This window comes from Aquarana catesbeiana, linkage group LG05 (genome assembly GCF_042186555.1).
Source record: "Aquarana catesbeiana isolate 2022-GZ linkage group LG05, ASM4218655v1, whole genome shotgun sequence".
NCBI lineage: Eukaryota > Metazoa > Chordata > Amphibia > Anura > Ranidae > Aquarana > Aquarana catesbeiana.
Window position 1 is genome coordinate 527,935,209 of NC_133328.1, and position 25,428 is coordinate 527,960,636.

Below are 25,428 nucleotides of genomic sequence, written 5' to 3' on the forward strand. Positions count from 1 at the left end.
ATTCAGGCTGAGACACGGGCACCTAAACTTCAGACTGAGACATGGGCACTGAAACTTCAGGCTGGGACGTGGGCTCTTCAGGCTGGGACACCAGTTCTTCAGGCTGGGACATGGGCTCTTCAGGCTGGGACATGGGCTCTTCAGGCTGGGACATGGGCTCTTCAGGCTGGGACACAGGCTCTTCAGGCTGGGAGGCAGGCACCGAGACATCAGGCTGGAAGGCAGGCACCGAGACATCAGGCTGGAAGGCAGGCGCCAGGACATCAGACTGGAAAGCGGGCACATCAGGCACTTGCACGTCAGACTGGGTAGCAGGCGCTGGGACGTCAGGTTGGGTAGCAGGCGCTGGGACGTCAGACTGGGTAGCAGGCGCTGGGACATCAGACTGGTTAGCAGGCGCTGGGACATCAGACTGGGTAGCAGGTGCTGGGACATCAGACTGGGCAGCAGGCGCTGGGACATCAGACTGGGTAGCAGGCACTGGGTTGGAAGATTTAGGTGGGTCATCAGGTTCAACTGGAATGAACGCAGGCTGGAACAGGTTGGTTGGTGTGGAGGCAGATTGGGTTACTGGCAGGATGGTGTGGGTCGGAAAGAACTTTAATTTCTTTCTTGTCTTAGCCACTGCAGATTTGTGGGAAACAGTGGGGATGTGAGAAAAGGATGTAGTTGGGCAAGAGGGAGGGCTGGAATGTGGTAGAGACACGGGAACGGTGGCTGGAGGAGGCTTTTGTGGAATTGTTACAGGTGGAAGGTAAGAGACAGGTGGATTGAAAGCAAGATAGGTGCAACAATTGGAGACTGGCCAATAGTATTTGGTAGGAAGCTGTGTAAACAACAGGGGGCCCCACCCGTTTGAAAGCTAGAGCGGCCGAAAGCCACCGAGAGCCGCCGAGAGCGGGAGAAAGCCGGCGAATGCCGCCGAGAGCGGCCGAAAGCCGCCGAGATACACAGGACATCCGGCACCATTTTTAAACTGAAAGGCTGCAATGACAAGGCAGCAATGACACTGGGGCAAGGCTACAATGACAAGTCTACAAATGACACTGGGGCAAGGCTACACTGACAAGGCTACACTGACAAGACTGCAATGATGCAATGACACTGACAAGGCTTCAGATGGACACTGATAAGGCTGCCCTGATTGGCATTTAAATGTAAGTTTTTTTCCTTAAACTTCCCTCCTAAAAGTTTTTTTCCTTAAAATTCTCTCCTAAACTTGGGGTGCATGTTATACGCCGGCGTGTGTTATACGCCGATAAATACAGTAATTATCATTGTATCCATTTTTATTGCTTTTATTAATCGTGGACCCAGGACGAATACCAGTACAGTATCCCCCACTTATACGCTTATATATTATCTACTTTTGTGAGTAGCCATTTGGCTATTTTGTCTTGTCCAATTAAACAGAAGTTCTTTAACCACTTGACGACCGCCTCACGCCGATTTACGTTGGCAAGGTGGCACGGACAGGCAAAATCACGTACATATACGTGATTTGCCTTCCGCAGGTGGGGGGTCCAATCGGACCCCCCCCCCGGTGCCCGAGGCAGTCGTCTTTTGTCCAGCGGCGATCAGAGGTGAGGGGGAGGCCATCCGTTCGTGGCCCCCCCCTCGCGATCGCCGCCGGCCAATCACATCATTCCTTTGCTGCTGTATGCTAAACAGCAGCAAAGGAAATGATGTCATCTCTCCTCGGCTCGGTAATTTCCGTTCCGGCCCGAGAAGACAGGTATGTGAGTGCACCAACACTACACAACACAGTAGAACATGCCAGGCACACTAAACACCCCGATCCCCCCCCCGATCGCCCCCCGATCCCCCCCCAATCACCCCCCCCCCCGTCACAAACTGACACCAGCAGTTTTTTTTTTTTTTCTGATTACTGCATTGGTGTCAGTTTGTGACAGTTACAGTGTTGGGACAGTTAGTATTACCCCCCTTTAGGTCTAGGATACCCCCCTAACCCCCCCTAATAAAGTTTTAACCCCTTGATCACCCCCTGTCACCAGTGTCGCTAAGCGATCATTTTTCTGATCGCTGTATTAGTGTCGCTGGTGACGCTAGTTAGGGACCTAAATATTTAGGTTCGCCGTCAGTGTTTTATAGCGACAGGGACCCCCATATACTACCGAATAAATGTTTTAACCCCTTGATTGCCCCCTAGTTAACCCTTTCACCACTGATCACCGTATAACTGTTACGGGTGACGCTGGTTAGTTTGTTTATTTTTTATAGTGTCAGGGCACCCGCCGTTTATTACCAAATAAAGGTTTAGCCCACTGATCGCCCGGCGGTGATATGCGTCGCCCCAGGCAGCGTCAGATTAGCGCCAGTACCGCTAACACCCACGCACGCAGCATACACCTCCCTTAGTGGTATAGTATCTGAACGGATCAATATCTGATCCGATCAGATCTATACTAGCGTCCCCAGCAGTTTAGGGTTCCCAAAAACGCAGTGTTAGCGGGATCAGCCCAGATACCTGCTAGCACCTGCGTTTTGCCCCTCCGCCCAGCCCACCCAAGTGCAGTATCGATCGATCACTGTCACTTACAAAACACTCAACGCATAACTGCAGCGTTCGCAGAGTCAGGCCTGATCCCTGCGATCGCTAACAGTTTTTTTGGTAGCATTTTGGTGAACTGGCAAGCACCAGCCCCAGGCAGCGTCAGGTTAGCGCCAGTAGCGCTAACACCCACGCACGCACCGTACAGCTCCCTTAGTGGTATAGTATCTGATCGGATCAATATCTGATCCGATCAGATCTATACTGGCGTCCCCAGCAGTTTAGGGTTCCCAAAAACGCAGTGTTAGCGGGATCAGCCCAGATACCTGCTAGCACCTGCATTTTGCCCCTCCGCCCGGCCCAGCCCACCCAAGTGCAGTATCGATCGATCACTGTCACTTACAAAACACTTAACGCATAACTGCAGCGTTCGCAGAGTCAGGCCTGATCCCTGTGATCGCTAACAGTTTTTTTGGTAGCTTTTTATTGAACTGGCAAGCGCCAGCGGCCTAGTACACCCCGGTCGTAGTCAAACCAGCACTGCAGTAACACTTGGTGACGTGGCGAGTCCCATAAGTGCAGTTCAAGCTGGTGAGGTGGCAAGCACAAGTAGTGTCCCGCTGCCACCAAGAAGACAAACACAGGCCCGTCGTGCCCATAATGCCCTTCCTGCTGCATTCGCCAATCCTAATTGGGAACCCACTGCTTCTGCAGCGCCCGTACTTCCCCCATTCACATCCCCAACCAAATGCAGTCGGCTGCATGAGAGGCATTTTCTTTATGTCCTCCCGAGTACCCCTACCCAACGAACCCCCAAAAAAGATGTCGTGTCTGCAGCAAGCGCGAATATAGGCGTGACACCCTCTGTTATTGTCCCTCCTGTCCTGACAATCCTGGTCTTTGCATTGGTGAATGTTTTGAACGCTACCATTCATTAGTTGAGTATTAGCGTAGGGTACAGCATTGCACAGACTAGGCACACTTTCACAGGGTCTCCCAAGATGCCATCGCATTTTGAGAGACCCGAACCTGGAACCGGTTACAGTTATAAAAGTTAGTTACAAAAAAAGTGTAAAAAAGAAAAAATATATATAAAATAAAAAAAAAATAGTTGTCGTTTTATTGTTCTCTCTCTCTCTATTCTCTCTCTCTTGTTCTGCTCTTTTTTACTGTATTCTATTCTGTAATGTTTTATTGTTATTATGTTTTATCATGTTTGCTTTTCAGGTATGCAATTTTTTATACTTTACCGTTTACTGTGCTTTATTGTTAACCATTTTTTTGTCTTCAGGTACGCCATTTACGACTTTGAATGGTTATACCAGAATGATGCCTGCAGGTTTAGTTATCATCTTGGTATCATTCTTTTCAGCCAGCGGTCGGCTTTCGTGTAAAAGCAATCCTAGCAGCTAATTAGCCTCTAGACTGCTTTTACAAGCCGTGGGAGGGAAAGCCCCCCCCCACCGTCTTCCGTGTTTTTCTCTGGCTCTCCTGTCTCAACAGGGAACCTGAGAATGCAGCCGGTGATTCAGCCAGCTGACCATAGAGCTGATCAGAGACCAGAGTGGCTCCAAACATCTCTATGGCCTAAAACTGGAAGCTACGAGCATTTTATGACTTAGATTTCGCCGGATGTAAATAGCGCCATTGGGAAATTGGGGAAGCATTTTATCACACCGATCTTGGTGTCATCAGATGCTTTGAGGGCAGAGGAGAGATCTAGGGTCTAATAGACCCCAATTTTTTCAAAAAAGAGTACCTGTCACTACCTATTGCTATCATAGGGGATATTTACATTCCCCGAGATAACAATAAAAATGATTAAAAAAAAAAAAAAAAATGAAAGGAACAGTTTAAAAATAAGATAAAAAAGCAAAAAAAATAATAAAGAAAAAAAAAAAAAAAAGCACCCCTGTCGCCCCCTGCTCTCGCGCTAAGGCGAACGCAAGCGGCGGTCTGTCGTCAAACGTAAACAGCAATTTCACCATGCATGTGAGGTATCGCCGCGAAGGTCAGATCGAGGGCAGTAATTTTTGCAGTAGACCTCCTCTGTAAATCTAAAGTGGTAACCTGTAAAGGCTTTTAAAGGCTTTTAAAAATGTATTTATTTTGTTGCCACTGCACGTTTGTGCGCAATTTTAAAGCATGTCATGTTTGGTATCCATGTACTCGGCCTAAGATCATCTTTTTTATTTCATCAAACATTTGGGCAATATAGTGTGTTTTAGTGCATTAAAATTTAAAAAAGTGTGTTTTTTCCCCAAAAAATGCGTTTGAAAAATCGCTGCGCAAATACTGTGTGAAAAAAAAAAATGAAACACCCACCATTTTAATCTGTAGGGCATTTGCTTTAAAAAAATATATAATGTTTGGGGGTTCAAAGTAATTTTTTTGCAAAAAAAAATAACTTTTTCATGTAAACAATGAGTGTCAGAAAGGGCTTTGTCTTCAAGTGGTTAGAAGAGTTGGTGATGTGTGACATAAGCTTCTAAATGTTGTGCATAAAATGCCAGGAGTCAGTTCAAACCCCCCCAAATGACCCCATTTTGGAAAGTAGACACCCCAAGCTATTTGCTGAGAGGCATGTCGAGTCCATGGAATATTTTATATTGCGACACAAGTTGCGGGAAAGAGACAAATTTTTTTTTTTTTTTTGCACAAAATTGTCACTAAATGATATATTGCTCAAACATGCCATGGGAATATGTGAAATTACACCCCAAAATACATTCTGCTGCTTCTCCTGAGTACGGGGATACCACATGTGTGAGACTTTTTGGGAGCCTAGCCGCGTACGGGACCCCGAAAACCAAGCACCGCCTTCAGGCTTTCTAATGGCGTGAATTTTTGATTTCACTCTTCACTGCCTATCACAGTTTCGGAGGCCATGGAAAGCCCAGGTGGCACAAAACCCCCCCAAATGACCCCATTTTGGAAAGTGGACACCCAAAGCTATTTGCTGAGAGGTATAGTGAGTATTTTGCAGACCTCACTTTTTGTCACAAAGTTTTGAAAATTGAAAAAAAAAAAAAAAAAAAGTTTTTTCTTGTCTTTCTTCATTTTCAAAAACAAATGAGAGCTGCAAAATACTCACCATGCCTCTCAGCAAATAGCTTGGGGTGTCTACTTTCCAAAATGGGGTCATTTGAGGGGGTTTTGTGCCACCTGGGCATTCCATGGCCTCCGAAACTGTGATAGGCAGTGAAGAGTGAAATCAAAAATTTTCACCCTTAGAAATCCTGAAGGCGGTGCTTGGTTTTCGGGGCCCCGTACACGGCTAGGCTCCCAAAAAGTCCCACACATGTGGTATCCCCATACTCAGGAGAAGCAGCTAAATGTATTTTGGGGTGCAATTCCACATATGCCCATGGCCTGTGTGAGCAATATATCATTTAGTGACAACTTTGTGCAAAAAAAAAAAAAAAAAGTGTCACTTTCCCGCAACTTGTGTCAAAATATAAAATATTCCATGGACTCACTATGCCTCTCAGCAAATAGCTTGGGGTGTCTACTTTCCAAAATGGGGTCATTTGGGGGGGTTTTGTGCCATCTGGGCATTCCATGGCCTCCGAAACTGTGATAGGCAGTGAAGAGTGAAATCAAAAATTTACACCCTTAGAAATCCTGAAGGCGGTGCTTGGTTTTCGGGGCCCCGTACGCGGCTAAGCTCCCAAAAAGTCCCACACATGTGGTATCCCCATACTCAGGAGAAGCAGCTGAATGTATTTTGGGGTGCAATTCCACATAGGCCCATGGCCTGTGTGAGCAATATATCATTTAGTGACAACTTTTTGTAAATATTTTTTTTTTGTCATTATTCAATCACTTGGGACAAAAAAAATAAATATTCAATGGGTTCAACATGCCTCTCAGCAATTTCCTTGGGGTGTCTACTTTCCAAAATGGGGTCATTTGGGGGGGTTTTGTACTGCCCTGCCATTTTAGCACCTCAAGAAATGACATAGGCAGTCATAAACTAAAAGCTGTGTAAATTACAGAAAATGTACCCTAGTTTGTAGACGCTATAACTTTTGCACAAACCAATAAATATATGCTTATTGACATTTTTTTTACCAAAGACATGTGGCCGAATACATTTTGGCCTAAATGTATGACTAAAATTTAGTTTATTGGATTTTTTTTATAACAAAAAGTAGAAAATATCATTTTTTTTCAAAATTTTCGGTCTTTTTCCGTTTATTGCACAAAAAATAAAAACTGCAGAGGTGATCAAATACCATCAAAAGAAAGCTCTATTTGTGGGAAGAAAAGGACGCAAATTTCGTTTGGGTACAGCATTGCATGACCGCGCAATTAGCAGTTAAAGCGATGCAGTGCCAAATTGGAAAAAGACCTCTGGTCCTTAGGCAGCATAATGGTCCGGGGCTCAAGTGGTTAATACTCCACTGAGTCTGGCGTACCTTGTCCTTTTATATTTCTGTTTTATAGAGCTGTGCATATGTATAGAAGGTAGGGCCCGAAAGTGACTCAAGCCCAGGGGACCCCACCACCCTAAGTCCTGCCCTGGCCATAGGTGATGGGGAGATAGATTCTTGGGAAGGCAGATGATTAACGGCAGGGCTGGAATGTTGTGGCTTGGCTAAATACAGGAGATCTGACCATGCCTGTAGAACAGGTTGAACAAACGTTGATTCACACATAGCCTGACTAACCAGAGAATGCACTGAATAGATGCAATCAGACAACACCTGCTGGGAACAAGAGGAATAACGTTCCATGAAAAAGGCTGGATCATCCTCTAACAACCATACCAGAGATTGAACTTGGCCATAATTGAAGGGGGGAGAAAAATCGTCACTTCCTTCGGGAATACATGACAGGGCTGGCTTTGCACATAACTGGATTAAGGGCTGAACATCCTCAAATAACACATACCCCTGATCCACTAGGGAATGAGCTGATTGGATCGTTTCCAGTAATTGGTCAATGGTCCAATCTTTCAAGGTTTGGCGGCATTATTCACCATCCTCTGCCGCCAGCAGAGAATAATAGACAATTTCATTAAAATCCATCTTAGTGAGCCCCTTCTTCGCAACTAAAGTAGATGAGAGGAAGGGGTTGCACCCCCGAATCACGTCCATTGATCCCCCATGATGGGAGCTAGCATATGTTGACATTAGGCATGGGATCAGGAGGGAAATCCACATTTTGACTCGCAATTTGTGTGCATCATCAAAATTTGGCTTTTACAGGGGTGACATCACCCCATCTGATGAAGGCAAAATCAGCACAGTTTGGACATACTAATCTCTGATATTGTCTTCACTTTTTCACAGTTGAACTTTGTAAGTTCCTGAGTTGTGTATGTTTTATGGTTTTAAACATGCCTGTTTAACCCAAGAAAGGCTATTTGTACTGTCAAACATAAAAATGTTATACAACAAATATGTTGGTTTGTTCAAAAACCATTTTCTAACGCACATGTGAATGTCCACAGAGTAAAATGTTTGATACGCAACAATGTGTGGCTTCTTCTTTCAATGCTCAATACCAGTTTTTGGAGTAAGTTGGTGTTTACAGTGGCAATGGGGGTTATTTACCAAAGGCAAGTCCACTTTGCACTACAAGTGCACTTTCAGTGCAGTTTCAGTGCAGTTTCAAGTGCACTTGTAGTGCAAAGTGGATTTGCCTTTAGTAAATAACCCCCACAGTGCTCTAAAATGCGCCCCAATCAGGCCATTTCCGGGACTCAAAACAATTAATTCATGGTGCTGAAAAGGATGTTTTTTTTTTTTTTTTGTTCATTTTTTATCATTAATGCATTACATACATTAACAACAAAAACAAGGTGTGTGTGTAGTAGAGCTCTGCCTATGTAAATAAGGCAGAGCTCTGTCCTGGCAGCAGGGAACTAATGGATTTTTTTTCACTGCAAACCAGGGAATAAAATCCATTACTTCCCTTAGTGAAAGCAGCACACATAGTAAGCCAAAACACTGGCTAGGCACACATTTAACCCTTTGATCACCCTAGATGTTTAAACTTTTCCCAGCCAGTGTCATTAGTACAGTGACAGTGCATCATTTTAGCACCGATCACTGTATTAGTGTCACTGGTTCCTAAAAAGTGTTAAAAGTGTCAGTGTCCGATTGTCCACCGCAATATAACAGTCCCACTATAAGTTGCTGATCGCACCATTACTAGAAAATTAATAAAAATTCCAGTATATATACCATAGTTTGGTTTACGCAAAAGTTATAGCATCTACAATCAATATATGCTTATTGGGATTTTTTTACCAAAAATATGTAGTAGAATATATATTGGCCTAAATTTATGAAGCAATTTGATTTTTTTCAATTTTTTTTGGATATGTTTTATAGCAGAAAGTAAAAAATATTGTTTCTTTTTTTCACAATTGTTGGTCTTTTTTTGTTTATAGCACAAAAAATAAACGCAGAGGTGATCAAATACTGTACCACCAAAAGAAAGGACATTTTATTTGTGTACAGCGTTACTTGACCGCGCAATTGTCAGTGCCATATCGTAAAAAATGGACTGGTCATGAAGAAGTGTAAATCTTCCAAAGGCCAAGTGGTTAAAGCCTAAGAAAACAAAATGTTTTTCTTCTTCTTAACAGATACAAATCCCGAAACCCTCACCATGTTTTGGTGAGAAACCTAGGTGTCACATATACATCCCCAACTGCAGCCAGTGCCTTAGCCTCGGTTCACACCAGAGGCGGCACGACTTGCAGGTCGCCTCACCAAGGCGACCTGCACACGACTGCCCGGGCGACTTGCAAAATGACTTCTGTATAGAAGTCTATGCAAGTCGCCCCAAGTCGCCCCCAAAGTCATACAGGAACCTTTTTCTAAGTCGGAGCGACTTGCGTCGCTCCGATTAGAACGGTTCCATTGTACTGAACGGGACGCTACTTGTCAGGCGACCTAGTTCGCCTGACAAGTCGTCCTAGTGTGAACCGAGCCTTACACCTTCCAATTAATTATCCACTTTGTTCTATTTTTAATCCCACATTTGATTTAGTAACACCTGTGGTTTTAATCATCTTCCTATTTGTCTTGCTTACCCCACTTGTTAACAACTGCTATGTCCCACTCAGCATTTTCTATATCTTGTGAATATTTTCTCCCTCTACCCCATATCTTCTCTCATCTCCTAGTTTGTACTCTCCCTAATACAGCCAGTCCATACCAAAAAGTCAGAAACTGATTGGCACATCAACCAATTTATTGAAAAAGTAGTACACAGTATTGACTATGAGAGAATGCATGCACTAAAAACAATACAAAATACAATAAAATTATGTTTTAAAATTGGTGTGTTGATTTTACTGCTTACCTAACAGCAAAAGGGCAGGTAATGCTATTTCACTACTAATCCACTGATTTTTACTGTGGTACTACCTTGTCTATTTTTGTGAAGTAGTGTGCTTTAATTAGATCTGTTTAGTACACTCCCTCAATTACCTATGTAAATGAAGAGTAAAAACACCATTGTTCACAGTTCAGCCTACTGTAAATAGAACTAAATAAGCTTGCTCGGCAACTATCACTTCACACTGACTGCAATGAAATGCTGGCACCAGCAACATAGTAAGTGCTCTCTGTGTCTTTACTGTTTTGATGTAAACATATGTATACATATACCGAATTTCTGAACAAACATATTCATCTCTGTTTTGTCTCTTGTAGGTAGAATGAATTTCCTACCAACGTTCAAATGTCTTCTAATCGTGATTGGTATCTTTTGTTTCCTATCAAGCATGATTTACTTCCAAAAACTGAAGGTAACATTAATAATTTAGTAATACTTTTGTCTAATAACTTTTCAAAAGTTTAATTACCGGTAATGATTTTCGTCTAGTTATAAACTTAGTATTTTTTTTTTTTTTTAGTCATATTAAATGCTCAGCATAAAGTTGCTTATAAAGAACTATACTATATTCTGGATGTTTTAGGTTCATTTAGAATTTAACTGCACTTTTACATATGACCATATTTACTGTAGTCTACAATAGTGAAGAACACAATGCTGCAGCTTTCATACTGACTTGTATTAACAAGGCAAACATTATACCACCTGGACAAAATGTTTACCTGCTCTATTTGGAGTTTTCTGTAGGTTTTCTTTGTCTTTGAATCAGTGATTATGACAAGAAAAGAAAGTCTGCTCTTTGTTTCTATGATATCTAGAAATTGAGACTTTAAATGAGTGCTAATAATGAGCGAATAATGAGCAAATCTGCCCTGGTTCAATTTGCTGAGGCGAATCTTGAAATTGAATTAACCTGAACTTAGAGGTGAATCCCATTGAAGTCTATGGAGGGGGGGGGAGGTAATCTTGTTAAATTGTGGTCATTTTTATGGCTAATAGGCAAAATAATGTTAAAAAGACATGAAAATCTGGGCACTGCCATGGGGGACAAGTACCAATGGAAAAACATACAAAAAATACCATACAGAGGGGAGTAGGTCTTTTCTTGCAGCTTTGAGGGCAACACTGAAAATACACAAATTCGCTAACAATCGTGCTTGGGAGATACTTTAAAGCTGTACTTTGAAGTACGTGTTACAGGACACTATGATTTTTATAGGCGGCCTCATTAACAGCATACACTGTATCACATATTTGGCATTTTTTCTTCTACTACAATTAGCTTGGCATACACACAGCAGTTACACCCCAACCTAATTCATTTTAGTTTGAGAAAAAGTTTTTTTTTTTCAGGTAGTTTTTAGCAGACACAAATGTGAGGACCACAATATGCAAGAAACAGAGAGCACAGAGCTAGGGCTTTACCACAAGAATTAAGACACTGCAGAGGATACAACAGTGTAAAATTGGCCAGCTACAGGACAGTTTTAATAGGGCATGAAGGACATGACTGCTGTATACCTTATTTTATCTATGGGGATTTGGTGCTGTAAATGTGAGTAACATAAGGTGAGGTAATTTAGATGCACACAATTCTTGCATTTAGATGCACACAATTCTTGCGCGGGCAGTTTTTGCTTGGCAGACTCCTCTTTGCTCAGCGGGAGATCGCTCAGCTGAGCAAGGGGATGACAGGTCCGTCTTCGCTCACTGTGCAGAGCGGAGACAGTCAGAGTTCTGCTCTCCCCTATGGTGAAATTGGGTGAAAACCGACCGCCTGTCCATTTTTATCCAATCCTCCAGATGAATGGATTTGGCAGACATGATCGAATCGGATAGCGGCTGGTGTCAGCGGGCATGTCACCGCTGACATCCGCTGCGCTATAGGGGTGAATGGAAGGTCCGATCAGGTCCATCTGAAAAACTGACAGGCGGACCCGAAGCCCAATTAAAAAAAAATAAATAAAATTTATGTATAAATATGTATGTGTATATACCCCCAAAATAAATGAAAACCACAAAATACCACCCCCCAAGCCTGCTGTTCTTTATAGAAAAGTTTTTTTTTTGTTTGTTTTTTTATAAGAATCCTACTAACTTAGGTGGATACAGCATTGGTCCGATGCTGCATCTCCCCCCCCCCCCGATGACGCTACACTGAGAACTGAGCGATCGTACACCACCGATCGCTCAGTTCTCACAGCTCCCTGAGCAGAGAGCTGGTGGCTGTCAGTCACCAGCTCTCTGCTCTGCCCCCTCTTCTCTCACTGGAGCGCTGGGCTGTGGAGGGGGCAGAGCAGTTAGCTCAAGCTCTCTAGCCAGAGAGTTTTGTGTCAAGGGCCTGGTATGGATCTGGGTAGAGGACCCCATGCCATTTTATTCACAAACATTTTTGCTGGCAATTTTTTTTTTTTTTTTACATTCAGCTGTCAGTGTTTTTAAAGGGGGAAAAAATAAAAACAAAACGCAAAATGCATGAAAACTGCATGCAAAAACGCATCAACCACAAAATGTGCCTGAAAAACACATCATCCGCAGTGGCATAGATGTGACCCTAGACTAAAGCGGTATTAAACCCAAAACCACAAAAAATGTATATCTTGCAGCTTATGAATCATTAGATGTGGTGGCTGCATCCGTTTTCTTTTCCTTTAATTTTTTACCCTTTATTATCACCTGGTGATCTGGCCAATAACACACCTCCTCTATTAGAGTGCCCCAACTCTGAATAAATGAGCAAAGAAGGCACAGCAGACAGCATCATTGTTCGTCTGGAGGGGAGGGGAGTGTTAAATGTATTAGCAGATTTAAATACACTAATAAATAGAAGCCAACCTCCAGCTCACAATTTATAATTGTTTACAACAAATAACCTTTTTCTATTTGGGATATAGGTTTTACATGAATAAATAATAAATAAAAGCTGATCATTTAAGGACCCCACCCATGTAAACTGATACATTCTGCTGGAGAGCTTTTCTTTTGAAAAACAACGGACTTGCTGGCTGGATCACCGGATAAAACTAGTAGAAATAGAGCCTAAAAAAAAAAAAAAAAAAAAGAATTGGTAAGCTGCAATATAATAAATGTTAGATTTTGAAATTTGGCTATGGCTGTTCTGTGCCCCCCACTTTGACAGTAAGGAGGGGTGATCTAATTAAAACCCCCTGCATTTGTCCTTCAAAGCCTGCTGGCAGAGCTACCATTAGAAAACATTTATTAGTGGACACAAACAAAACATAACTTACAAAATTCCTGCTAAATAAGTTTCTGTGCGTAAACAAGGTATTGGAGCTTGTTCATATAGGTTCTGTGGCCTGTACAGTGTGAATCAGTGTTTTTTTGGTTTTTTTGTATGTGGCTATTGCTGTGTGCAGGCAGTCTATATTATGCTATGGGGACACAGAAGCTGTACAAACACAACCAAAGGTTCTAATTTAACAGGAAAGCGGATGCAGGTGTATGGCCCCAAACACAGACAATGTGCATTCCGGGCCACTTACCCACACCTGCACACTTATCAAATTAGGATGTATGGCTGTGTTCATACATCCACTACTACATCCTCCTAGAACAGGCAGGTCCAATACCACTCATTCACACTATATGGGCCAAAGAACCCGTGTGAATGAGACCTTAATTTTTTTATATTATTCTTTACAATTTTATTTTATTTACAAGCTGTTGTACAGACCCCTGACTTTTCCTTTGAGACAGAGAAAGGGATTGTGACGGACCCCGTACTCAAGAGGAGTATGTCCACCGTATAAGTTTCCCTTGCCCGGTACCAGCACGATCCAAGATCCCTTAGCCCACTCAGTCACTAGACGTAACTCAGAGTAGGGTGGTAAGAAACATAAAACTGTTTATTGAAACACAGGTACAAAGAGCTATACACTCTGGGGACAATCCCCCCTTCTTTGCATAATGACACAGGGTGGGGTAAACTACATTCAGTAACAAGAGACACAGGTACATTCATCAGTACTTTTCATCAGTAGACAGTCTTATCAGCAGGCAGGGCTGTTGGAGCAATCCCCCACTCTCATTTAGCAACTAATAGCTGACAGCAGGGGCGTTGCTAGGTGGCAAAAAGACCAGGGACTTCAGCCGAAGTCCAAGGCCGGCACGTGGGGGGGGGCCGGGGGGCCTCTAGTGGCACTGGGTTTTTTTGGTTGGGGTTGTGTGGCGGGGGGTACGCTGACTTGCTGGTTGCTGCCTGGCTTACTAGTGCCCATCAATGCTGACCACTAAACTGACCTACCTACCTGACATACACTGACCTACCTGACATACACACACTGCCCTACCTACCTGACATACACTGACCTACATACACTGACCTACCTGACCCACACTGACCTACCTGACCTGCACTGACCTACATACACTGACCTACATGACATTCACTGACCTACCTGACATGCACCGACCTACCTGACATACACTGACATACACTGACCTACCTGATACACACTGACCTACATACACTGACCTACCTGACCCACACTGACCTACCTGACCCACACTGACATACACTGACCTACCTGACCTGCACTGACCTACATACACTGACCTACATGACATTCACTGACCTACCTGACATGCACCGACCTACCTGACATACACTGACATACACTGACCTACCTGATACACACTGACCTACATACACTGACCTACCTGACCCACACTGACCTACCTGACCCACACTGACATACACTGACCCACCTGACATACACTGACCTACCTGACCTACCTGACCCACACTGACCTACCTGACCCATATGCACTGACCTACATGCACCGACCTACCTGACATACACTGACATGCACTGACCTACCTGACATACACTGACATGCACTGACCTACCTGATAAACACTGACCTACCTGATAAACACTGACCTACATACACTGACCTACCTGACCCACACTAACCTACCTGACCCACCTGACATACACTGACCCACCTGACATACACTGACCCACCTGACCCACACTGACCTACCTGACACACACTGCCCCACACTGACCTACATACACTGACCTACCTGACATACACTGACCTACCTGATACACACTGACCCACACTGACCTACATACACTGACCTACCTGACATGCACTGACCCACACTGACCGCACTGACCCACACTGACCTACCTGACATGCACTGACCCACACTGACCTACCTGACATACATTGACCTACCTGACATACCATGACTTACACTGACCTACACTGACCTACATACACTGACCCACACTGACCTACATACACTGACCTACCTGACATACACACACTGCCCTACCTACCTGACATACACTGACCTACCTGACATACACACACTGCCCTACCTACCTGACATACACTGACCTACATACACTGACCTACCTGACCCACACTGACCTACCTGACCTGCACTGACCTACATACACTGACCTACCTGACATTCACTGACCTACCTGACATGCACTGACCTACCTGACATACACTGACATACACTGACCTACCTGATACACACTGACCTACATACACTGACCTACCTGACCCACACTGACCTACCTGACCCACCCTGACATACACTGACCCACCTGACATACACTGACCTACCTGACCTACCTGACCCACACTGACCTACCTGACCCATATGCACTGACCTACATGCACTGACCTACCTGACATACACTGACATGCACTGACCTACCTGACATACACTGACATGCACTGACCTACCTGACATACACTGACCTACCTGATAAACACTGACCTACATACACTGACCTACCTGACCCACACTAACCTACCTGACCCACCTGACATACACTGACCCACCTGACATACACTGACCCACCTGACATACACTGACCCACCTGACATACACTGACCCACCTGACCCACACTGACCTACCTGACACACACTGCCCCACACTGACCTACATACACTGACCTACCTGACCTACCTGATACACACTGACCTACCTGACCCACACTGACCTACATATACTGACCTGACATGCACTGACCCACACTGACCTACCTGACCCACACTGACCTACCTGACATGCACTGACCCACACTGACCTACCTGACATACATTGACCTACCTGACATACACTGACTTACACTGACCTACACTGACCTACATACACTGACCCACACTGACCTACATACACTGACCTACCTGATACACACTGACCTACCTGACCCACACTGACCTACATACACTGACTTACCTGATACACACTGGCCTACCTGACCCACACTGACCTACATACATTGACCTACCTGACATGCACTGACTTACACTGACCCACACTGACCTACCTGACATACACTGACCTACACTGACCCACCCACACTGACCTACCTGACCCACACTGACCTACATACACTGACCCACCCACACTGACCTACCTGACCCACACTGACCTACATACACTGACCCACCCACACTGACCTACCTGACATACACTGACCTACCTGACACACACTGACCTACACTGACCCACACTGACCTACATACACTGACCTACCTGACATACACTGACCTACCTGATACACACTGACCTACCTGACCTACACACACTGACCCACCCACACTGACCTACCTGACCCACACTGACCTACATACACTGACCTACCTGACATACACTGACCTACATTGACCTACATACACTGACCTACCTGACATACACTGACCTACCTGACATACACTGACCTACCTGACCCACACTGACCTACCCTGACCTACCCTGACATGCACTGACCAACCCTGACCTACCTGACCCACACTGACCTACCTGACATTCACTGACCTACCTGACCCACACTGACCTACCTGACCTACCTGACCCACACTGACCTACCTGACATACACTGACCTACCTGACCCACACTGACCTACATACACTGACCCACACACACTGACCTACCTGACCCACACACACTGACCTACCTGACCCACACTGACCTACATACACTGACCTGGTACCTGACATACACACACTGACTGACCTACCTGACCAGAAGGAGACAGACTTCATGTGTCCAGGTCCTGCAGCAGCAGCTCAGCCGTGGGGCTGGTGTGTGAGGCAGCCAGAGGAGAGGATGAGAGCCGCCCGCCCGAGCGCCGATCGATGTCGCACAGCGGCCAAATTGTAATTCCCGCCTTCTTCCTCTTCCAGTCACAGCGCGCTGGGAGAGGACTGATAGGTGGAGTGCAGGCTCTGGGAGGCGCTGGGGATGCTGCTCGGGTGGCGGTGTCTTCTCTCCCTCCTGGGCTCTTCCCGGATGCCCAGGTATCCCCATCCCTGCTGCTTTGCACTCCACGGCGCCACCGGAGGGACGCTCCAGTCCAGAAGTCCCATGAGCAGGGCTGGCCCAAGACATTGTGCTGACTGGGACCAGGAATAAAATGCTGCCCCCCCTCCACAAAAAAAACAAAACAAAAAAACAGCACGCCCACCAAAAGGTCCACACATCCATTATTTTATATCATGACAATTAAAACTAAAATTAAATTTATCAGGAAGTCAGATATTCATGCAACAGTGGTGGAGGGGTTCAGTCAGAGGCAGGGGTAGTGGGGTTCAGACAAAGGCAGATGTGGTGGTGGTGGTGGTGGTGGGTTTAGACACAGGCAGGGGTGGTGAGGGGGGGTTAGACACAGGCAGGGGTGGTGAGGGGGGGTTAGACACAGGCAGGGGTGGTGAGGGGGTTGGACACAGGCAGGGGTGGTGAGGGGGTTGGACACAGGCAGGGGTGGTGAAGGCGGTTAGACACAGGCAGGGGTAGAGGAGGAGGGTTAGACAGACACAGGCAGGGGTGGTGAGGGGGGGTTAGACACAGGCAGGGGTGGTGAGGGGGGTTAGACACAGGCAGGGGTGGTGAGGGGGGTTAGACACAGGCAGGGGTGGTGAGGGGGGTTAGACACAGGCAAGGGTGGTGAGGGGGGTTAGACACAGTCAGGGGTAGAGGAGGAGGGTTAGACAGACACAGGCAGGGGTGGTGAGGGGAGTTAGGACACAGGCAGGGGTAGAGGAGGAGGGTTAGACAGACACAGGCAGGGGTGGTGAGGGGGGTTAGACACAGGCAGGGGTGGTGAGGGGGGTTAGACACAGGCAGGGGTGGTGAGGGGAGGTTAGACACAGACAGGGGTGGTGAGGGGGGTTAGACACAGGCAGGGGTGGTGAGGGGGGGTTAGACACAGGCAGGGGTGGTGAGGGGGGTTAGACACAGGCAGGGGTGGTGAGGGGGGTTAGACACAGGCAGGGGTGGTGAGGGGGTTAGACACAAGCAAGGGTAGAGGAGGAGGGTTAGACAGACACAGGCAGGGGTGGTGAGGGGGGTTAGACACAGGCAGGGGTAGAGGAGGAGGGTTAGACAGACACAGGCAGGGGTGGTGAGGGGGGTTAGACACAGGCAGGGGTGGTGAGGGGGGGTTAGACACAGGCAGGGGTGGTGAGGGGGGTTAGACACAGGCAGGGGTGGTGAGGGGGGTTAGACACAGGCAGGGGTGGTGAGGGGGGGTTAGACACAGGCAGGGGTGGTGAGGGGGGTTAGACATAGGCAGGGGTGGTGAGGGGGGTTAGACACAGGCGGGGGGTGAGGGATTAGACACAGGCAGGGGTGGTGGAGATGAGATCAATGGCGCTTACACTTACTTTCTCTCAGTGTCAGCTGCGCCTCCAGTGATCCCTCTTTCATCATGGGGTCTCAGTGCACAGCAGGAAGCTCCTCCCCTTCACGCTGTTAGCCATCAGCTGACTTTCTCTTGTCATCCCGACATGTCAGCAGCAATAGGGGGGAGCCGCGGTAAGGATTGGCGGCGGTCCGCTGTGCGGGTATAGCAGCGAGTGCTCTGCCATCACCTCTAAAAGCAGCGGCGCCGCCCAGGCCACCCTCACAGTGGGATAAGAAGCGGAGCGATCGGCGGGAGTTCCGCCACCGTCTTCCTAGGCATCAATGTGCTGCCCCTCAGAACCTGCCACCCAGGACCCATGGTCCCACCGGGTCCCATGGTAGGGCCGGCCCTGCCCATGAGCACTAGCCCCATGAGCACTAGCGCAGAGGAGGAGGAAGTGCAATCCTCCTCCGCTTTGAATGCTGGGCAGTGTGGGCACAGTGGGCAGTGACGTTACTGGTTGCTAGCCGCTAGGCAGCTATAGCAACCAGTGACCAAGAGTAGAGTCAGGCGGGGGCGGAGCTGGATCCAGAGCCAGCACTACCACGGCTCAGTCCACCCCTGTCCCCTGCATTATAGGACCGGGACAAGAGACTCGGGGCTATTAGCCCCAGGCTCGGGGCTGTAGCCCCAATAGCCACCCCCTGACGACGCCTCTGGCTGACAGTGATTTCATTAACCCGTAAGCTAATCCACATAAACATATACCTCCGATACTAGTTTGCTCCCAAAGCAGACAGGAACAATAGGACAATGGGATACAGCCAATTAACAATAAACACATAACAAACTCCACCTCAAACTATCTAGCAATTGTCTATGAGACACTCATACAATATTCTAGCAGTCTGAAAGGTGGAATTATTCATCTTCATATATTTCTTGAGAGAGATTGTTCATAAATATTACTGTCCCAATTAAAAGAGCCCCTTCATCTTTCAACACAATCCATACATAGAATCCAGGATAACAGGGGTAAAACGAAATGCTTAGTCCGGTGTGGTTGTACTGGGGTCTGTCCTAACCAGACTCCGACTAGGGGTTCTCAGTCACCCTGTGCCCCTAATAGACACAGGGTAACTTACACATAAGAGGGCCAATGGAGCAGGAAAATGGGTTTCCAGAGCTCTCTAAGGTAAGCTGGATTACACAAGCCCCCTGCCCAAAGTGACTCCACCACAGGGATTGAGGAAACACATTCTTCAATTTCATTCTCTGTAGCCGCAGTTGCACTGAAGATGAATGAACAGGACACAGAGGTTCCTGTTCATTCATAAACTGAAGCAGAGTAAACCATGTCCAATTCAGAAAAGGAAGGGGCTGGTAAATTACATATTTACTAGCCCATTCCCCCACTTTCCATCCCCCTGTGTACCCACAGCAGCCAGTGGGAGAGAGATGCTGGCAGTGCTGCAGGGGGACAAGGGGGGGCCCACAGGGGGAAATCAGACGTGGGCAGCACATGGAAGGAGATCAGAACGATGCACTGTGTTTATGTCTCTCCCACCAGCAGCTAAAAGCTGGCAGGAGGGAAGGGGGGAGAAACCGTTTTTCAGCTGCTGAAGGTAGAGACACAGACACAGTGCATCATTCTGTAATTGTCCTCCCATCCCTCTTTACCAATTCCATGGCTGTCCAGCCCCCCCCTATGTGGTACCCCCTTGTTGAAGGCCTGCCTGCTGGCCATAGTGCAGGCATTTGGATCACATACAGTAGACAATCAGGGTCACACAGGAAGAAGATATATACTGGATCAAAGGCAGCACAAGATTAGAAACTGGTGAAGTTGTGGCTCAATGTCTATGCAGAAACTCAAAAGTAAAAGTGACGAGTATGTGGAGGGGTGTAGAAAAACATGGAAAGAGGGAGAATAAGTGGGGAGGGTGAAAAGGGGAAAAAAAAAAAGAAGGCAAGTGGGAGGTTGGAGGTGAAATTTACAAGCTAGGGGTGGACATGATTGGGAGTTGGGAAGGAGAGATCCATTGCACCGCCCAACAAAAAACAGAAAAAATAGGGAAAAAATAAGAACAAGTTGACATGATTTAAGGAGTTTAGGGGCCTGGTCAAACAGTAATGTCAGGTATTCAGAAATTACGATTAAACTCTTACCAGTAAATCCATGTTTTCCTGAATTATTCTGCTCTCTTTACATTTATTTTATTTCATTTACTTTTGTCAACCATAGAGCAGTGGAATTACCTTCATTGAGAAGGTGGATTAATACCAATTGCCTGTACCTATGGAAATGTCCTGAAGATGTAATAACTACTTATAGATGTCCTGGCCTAAGTCTATAGTATATCTGTGAGTTTAAGAATTATGTCATGGATTTTTTTCCAGAAGGGGCAGAGAACACGGCAGACCTAAAAGATATGTAAGGCATAGTTCTCAACTGTCCCTGATTACGAGGGACTGTCCCTGATTTGGAACAAAGTCCCTCTGTCCCTCTGTATAGTTGTATATAACATGCACTATTTGTCTTTCAAAAAGTGTTTGCCAATGCTAAAACTTTCACGCAATTTCTAAATGACTGCATTTGTAAATTTCAAAAGCCAGTATAAATGAATAGTATTCAAAGACAAAACAGTCAGCGCAAAAAACATCAGATAAGCTAAGCTGCTGAACACTAAAGGCAAATATATAAGTCCTTTCATATAATTCAGTAACAAATATAGTGCAGGCTTGAAATTACTAATCAATTAACATAAATGTCCATATGTGATATAAAAGCGAAGAGTATAAACGGTGATGCAGGGTGCTTCATGCAAATCCAAAGTGCTCTTAAATGCGTGCTCCCCTCTCTTGCCAGTCAAACCGCTCACCTTTTTGCTGTGACCCCTGAACTAACAGGAAGGTCTCATAAGCAATCACAACTTAATAGTGGTCGGGGTAGTATCTTGACTGGAAAGCCGGAAACCTCTTCCTTAATATGGCTTAAAAGTTCTCATCCAATTCGCATGAAATAAATAAAGAAAAAATATAGTGCTCTCTGTATAACTGAAACAATTCCTTTTTATTAAAGACAGGTACTCACATCTGTAGCACTATATCCAGTGCAAGGAAATAAAGTGCATGTAATTTACAGGTGACAATAAATGATAAGGCAGCTGCAGCGATGTCTAAATGGGATAAAACCAATCCGCACTCGTATCGTCCAACAGGACTTCCTCAGCGGTCTTAGGGTCCCTTACGACTGATCAGTTATTTATATAAAGCCCCCTGTTTCATAACTTGATGCCCTGCCTGTTACTCGGGAGGGAGGTGCTCTGTGATGTAGAAGGTCAGGTTTTCCGACGTCGTGTCATCACGACGCCGATCACTATGGCAACCTACACAAACACTTAGCTTCTTATACTTCCTACTCCCAAGCGGTGCGCTCTGATTGGACGGCCACCGCTCGGGAATTGATTGACAACAGATGAATGAAACAGGGGGCTTTATATAAATAACTGATCAGTCGTAAGGGACCCTAAGACCGCTGAGGAAGTCCTGTTGGACGATACGCGTGCGGATTGGTTTTATCCCGTTTAGACGTCGCTGCAGCTGCCTTATCATTCATTGTCACCTGTAAATTACATGCGCTTTATTTCCTTGCACTGGATATAGTGCTACAGATGTGAGTACCTGTCTTTAATAAAAAGGAATTGTTTTAGTTATACAGAGAGCACTATATTTTTTCTTTATTTATTTCATACAAATTGGATGAGAACTTTTAAGCCATATTAAGGAAGAGGTTTCCGGCTTTCCAGTCAAGATACTACCCCGACCACTATTAAGTTGTGATTGCTTATGAGACCTTCCTGTTAGTTCAGGGGTCACAGCAAAAAGGTGAGCGGCTTGACTGGCAAGAGAGGGGAGCACGCATTTAAGAGCACTTTGGATTTGCATGAAGCACCCTGCATCACCGTTTATACTCTTCGCTTTTATATTCACATATGGACATTTATGTTAATTGATTAGTAATTTCAGCGCTGCACTATATTTGTTACTAAATAAATGAATAGTAGTAGTAGTAAAAAAAAAGAAAAAGCACTTGTGGGTTTAACTAATCTTCTTTTTTTTGTATAATTCTCCTTTAACCACTTGCCGACCGCCTAACGCAGATATACTGCGGCAGAATGGCACGGGCAGGCAAAATCGCGTACCTGGTACATGATCTGCCTCTTGCAGGCGGGGGGCGCATCAGGCCCCCCCCCCGTGCCCGAGGCGGTCGGCTTCCTTAGGGGAGAGATCCAAGGTGAGGGGGAGGCCACTCATTCGTGGCCACCCCCTCGCTCCCAACGAATGACAATCTTCCTCTGCTGCTGTAATGTAAACAGCGGCAGAGGAAGTGATGTCATTTCTCCTCGAGTCAGTCTTTTCGTTCCAGCGCCGAGGAGAGAAGACATCAATGTGAGTTGCACCAACACTACACTAACAGTAGAATACTCTAGGCACACTTTTCACCCCCCCGATCACCCCCCTGTACCCCCTGTCACAGTGACGCCAATAGCAGTTTTTTTTTTTTTTTTCTGATTATTGCATTGGTGTTTATAAGTGGTAGGACAGTTAGTGGTAGCCTCCTTTAGGTCTAGGATACCCCCCTAACCCCCCTAATAAAGTTTTAACCCCTTGATCACCCCCCATCGCCAGTGTCACTAAGCGATCATTTTTCTGATCGCTGTATTAGTGTCACAGGTGAAGCTAGTTAGGGAGGTAAGTATATAGGTTCGCTGTCAGCATTTTATAGTGTCAGGGACCCCCATATACTACCTAATAGTTAACCCTTTCACCAGTGATCACCGTATAACTGTTACAGGTGACGCTGGTTAGTTAGTTTGTTTTTTATAGTTTTAGGGCACCCACTGTTTATTACCTAATAAAGGTTTAGCCCCCTGATCGCCCGGCGGTGATATAAGTTAAGTTTTAGGTTCAGATAAGGTCTGCGTCGCCCCAGGCAGCGTCAGGTTAGCACCAGTACCGCTAACACCTACGCACGCAGCATACACCTCCCTTAGTGGTATAATATCTGAACGGATCAATATCTGATCCGATCAGATCTATACTAGCGTCCCCAGCAGTTTAGGGTTCCCAAAAACGCAGTGTTAGCGGGATCAGCCCAGATACCTGCTAGCACCTGCGTTTTGCCCCTCGACCCAGCCCTGCCCACCCAAGTGCAGTATCGATCGATCACTGTCACTTACAAAACACTAAACACACATAACTGCAGCATTCGTAGAGTCAGGCCTGATCCCTGCGCTCGCTAACAGTTTTTTTGGTAATGTTTTGATACAGTCACTAACAGTCAGGAGCTTTTTTACCTGTGACTCTCACTAGTGTACCAACTAAATTTAGAGCCCAAAATGGCAAATCGAAGGTACACTAGTGAAGAGGCCTACACGTTTCTGAGCATGACAGATAGTGAAGAGGAAGTTATTCATCTGTCAGATTCAGGCTCAGAATTCGATCCTGTAGATGACAGCGGCTCCATGACAGATAGCTCTGACGACGGAGTTGTGGTCCCTGCCAAGGTCAGGCGTACCAGACCCCGAACTTCTTCTTCTGTCGTTGATGTGCAAGAACTGCAGGTCCCTCGTATGGAGCAGAGCAGTACTAGCGCCGCTATTCTCTCTGGTGAACTGGCAAGCACCAGCGGCCTAGTATACCCTGGTTGTACATCAAGCACTGCAGTATCGCGTGGTGATGTGGCGAGTCCCATAAGTGCAGTTCAAGCTAGCGAGGTGGCAAGCACAAGTAGTGTCCCGCTGCCACCAAGAAGACGAACACAGGCCCATAGTGCCCATAGTGCCCTTCCTGCTGCATTCGCCAATCCTAATTGGGAACCCACCACTTCTGCAGCACCCGTACATCCCCCATTCACTGGCCAACTTGGCATTCAGGTGGAAACAGTTGATCTTACATCACTTGATTTTTATTCACTGTTTTTCACCGAAGTTCTCTATAGATCTATTGTGGACCATAGCAATTTGTACGCTGGTTAACACATCGCCACTATTCCCCAGACTTCATTTGCCAGAGATTGGAGACCAATTACGGTCTCCGAATTTAAGCTCTTTCTGAGCCTTTCCCTCAACATGGGCATAACCAAAAAGAGTGAGTTGCGGTCATATTGGTCCACTGACCCAATTCACCATATGCCCTTGTTCTCTGCCTCCATGACTATGGCACGATACCAGCAGATCTTGCGGTTCATGCACTTCAATGACAATGAACTCTGTCGTCCTCGTGGAGACCCTGGATATGATCGGCTCTACAAAATTCGGCCCCTCACAAACCACTTCAACCAACGTTTTGCAGACTTGTTTACTCCCCATCAAGTTGTCTGCGTTGATGAGTCCCTGATTAAGTTTTCTGGCCACTTGTCATTCAAACAGTACCTTCCCAGCAAGCGTGCGAGATACGGGGTCAAGATGTATAAGCTCTGTGACAGGGCCACAGGCTATACGTGTAGTTTTATGGTTTACGAGGGAAAAGATAGTCACGTAGAACTGACAAACTGCCCTGACTACATAGGAAGCGCTGGCAAGATTGCGTGGGACTTGGTGTCACCCTTATTCGGAAAGGGGTACCACTTGTACGTGGACAATTATTACACGAGCGTGCCACTTTTTAGTCACTTGTTTCATCAGCAGATTGGAGCATGTAGCACCGTGCGACCTAATCGCCAGGGATTTCCCCAGCGGCTTGTAGATTCCCGTCTTAGGCTTGCAGTGTAATAATTTGCTCGCTATGAAGTGGAGGGATAATAAGAATGTTTTCGTTCTTACCTCCCTTCATGCAGACACGATGGTCCAAATTACTACGGCGACTGGTGTTGTGGAGAAACCCCTCTGTGTCCACGAATATAACCAAAATATGGGAGGGGTGGACCTCA

At 46.0% G+C, this 25,428-nt stretch overlaps 1 protein-coding gene and 1 long non-coding RNA gene across 3 annotated transcripts in view; one reads left to right on the forward strand and one right to left on the reverse strand.

Moving 5' to 3' along the window:
• Positions 1–9,825: 9,825 nt before the first annotated feature.
• LOC141145222 (uncharacterized) overlaps positions 9,826–25,428 on the reverse strand; it is a 77,050-nt gene continuing 61,447 nt past the window's right edge. The window contains exon 3 of the long non-coding RNA XR_012244528.1: positions 9,826–12,910. This is a non-coding gene — a long non-coding RNA (uncharacterized lncRNA). The remainder of the gene's footprint in view (positions 12,911–25,428) is intronic.
• Positions 9,971–25,428, forward strand: part of LOC141145221 (NXPE family member 4-like) — a 114,294-nt gene continuing 98,836 nt past the window's right edge. For both annotated transcript variants that reach the window (XM_073631724.1, XM_073631723.1), the window contains exons 1-2: positions 9,971–10,089; positions 10,189–10,283. In XM_073631724.1, the coding sequence (XP_073487825.1) occupies positions 10,065–10,089; positions 10,189–10,283 (120 nt within the window). In that variant the 5' untranslated portion in view covers positions 9,971–10,064. The remainder of the gene's footprint in view (positions 10,090–10,188; positions 10,284–25,428) is intronic.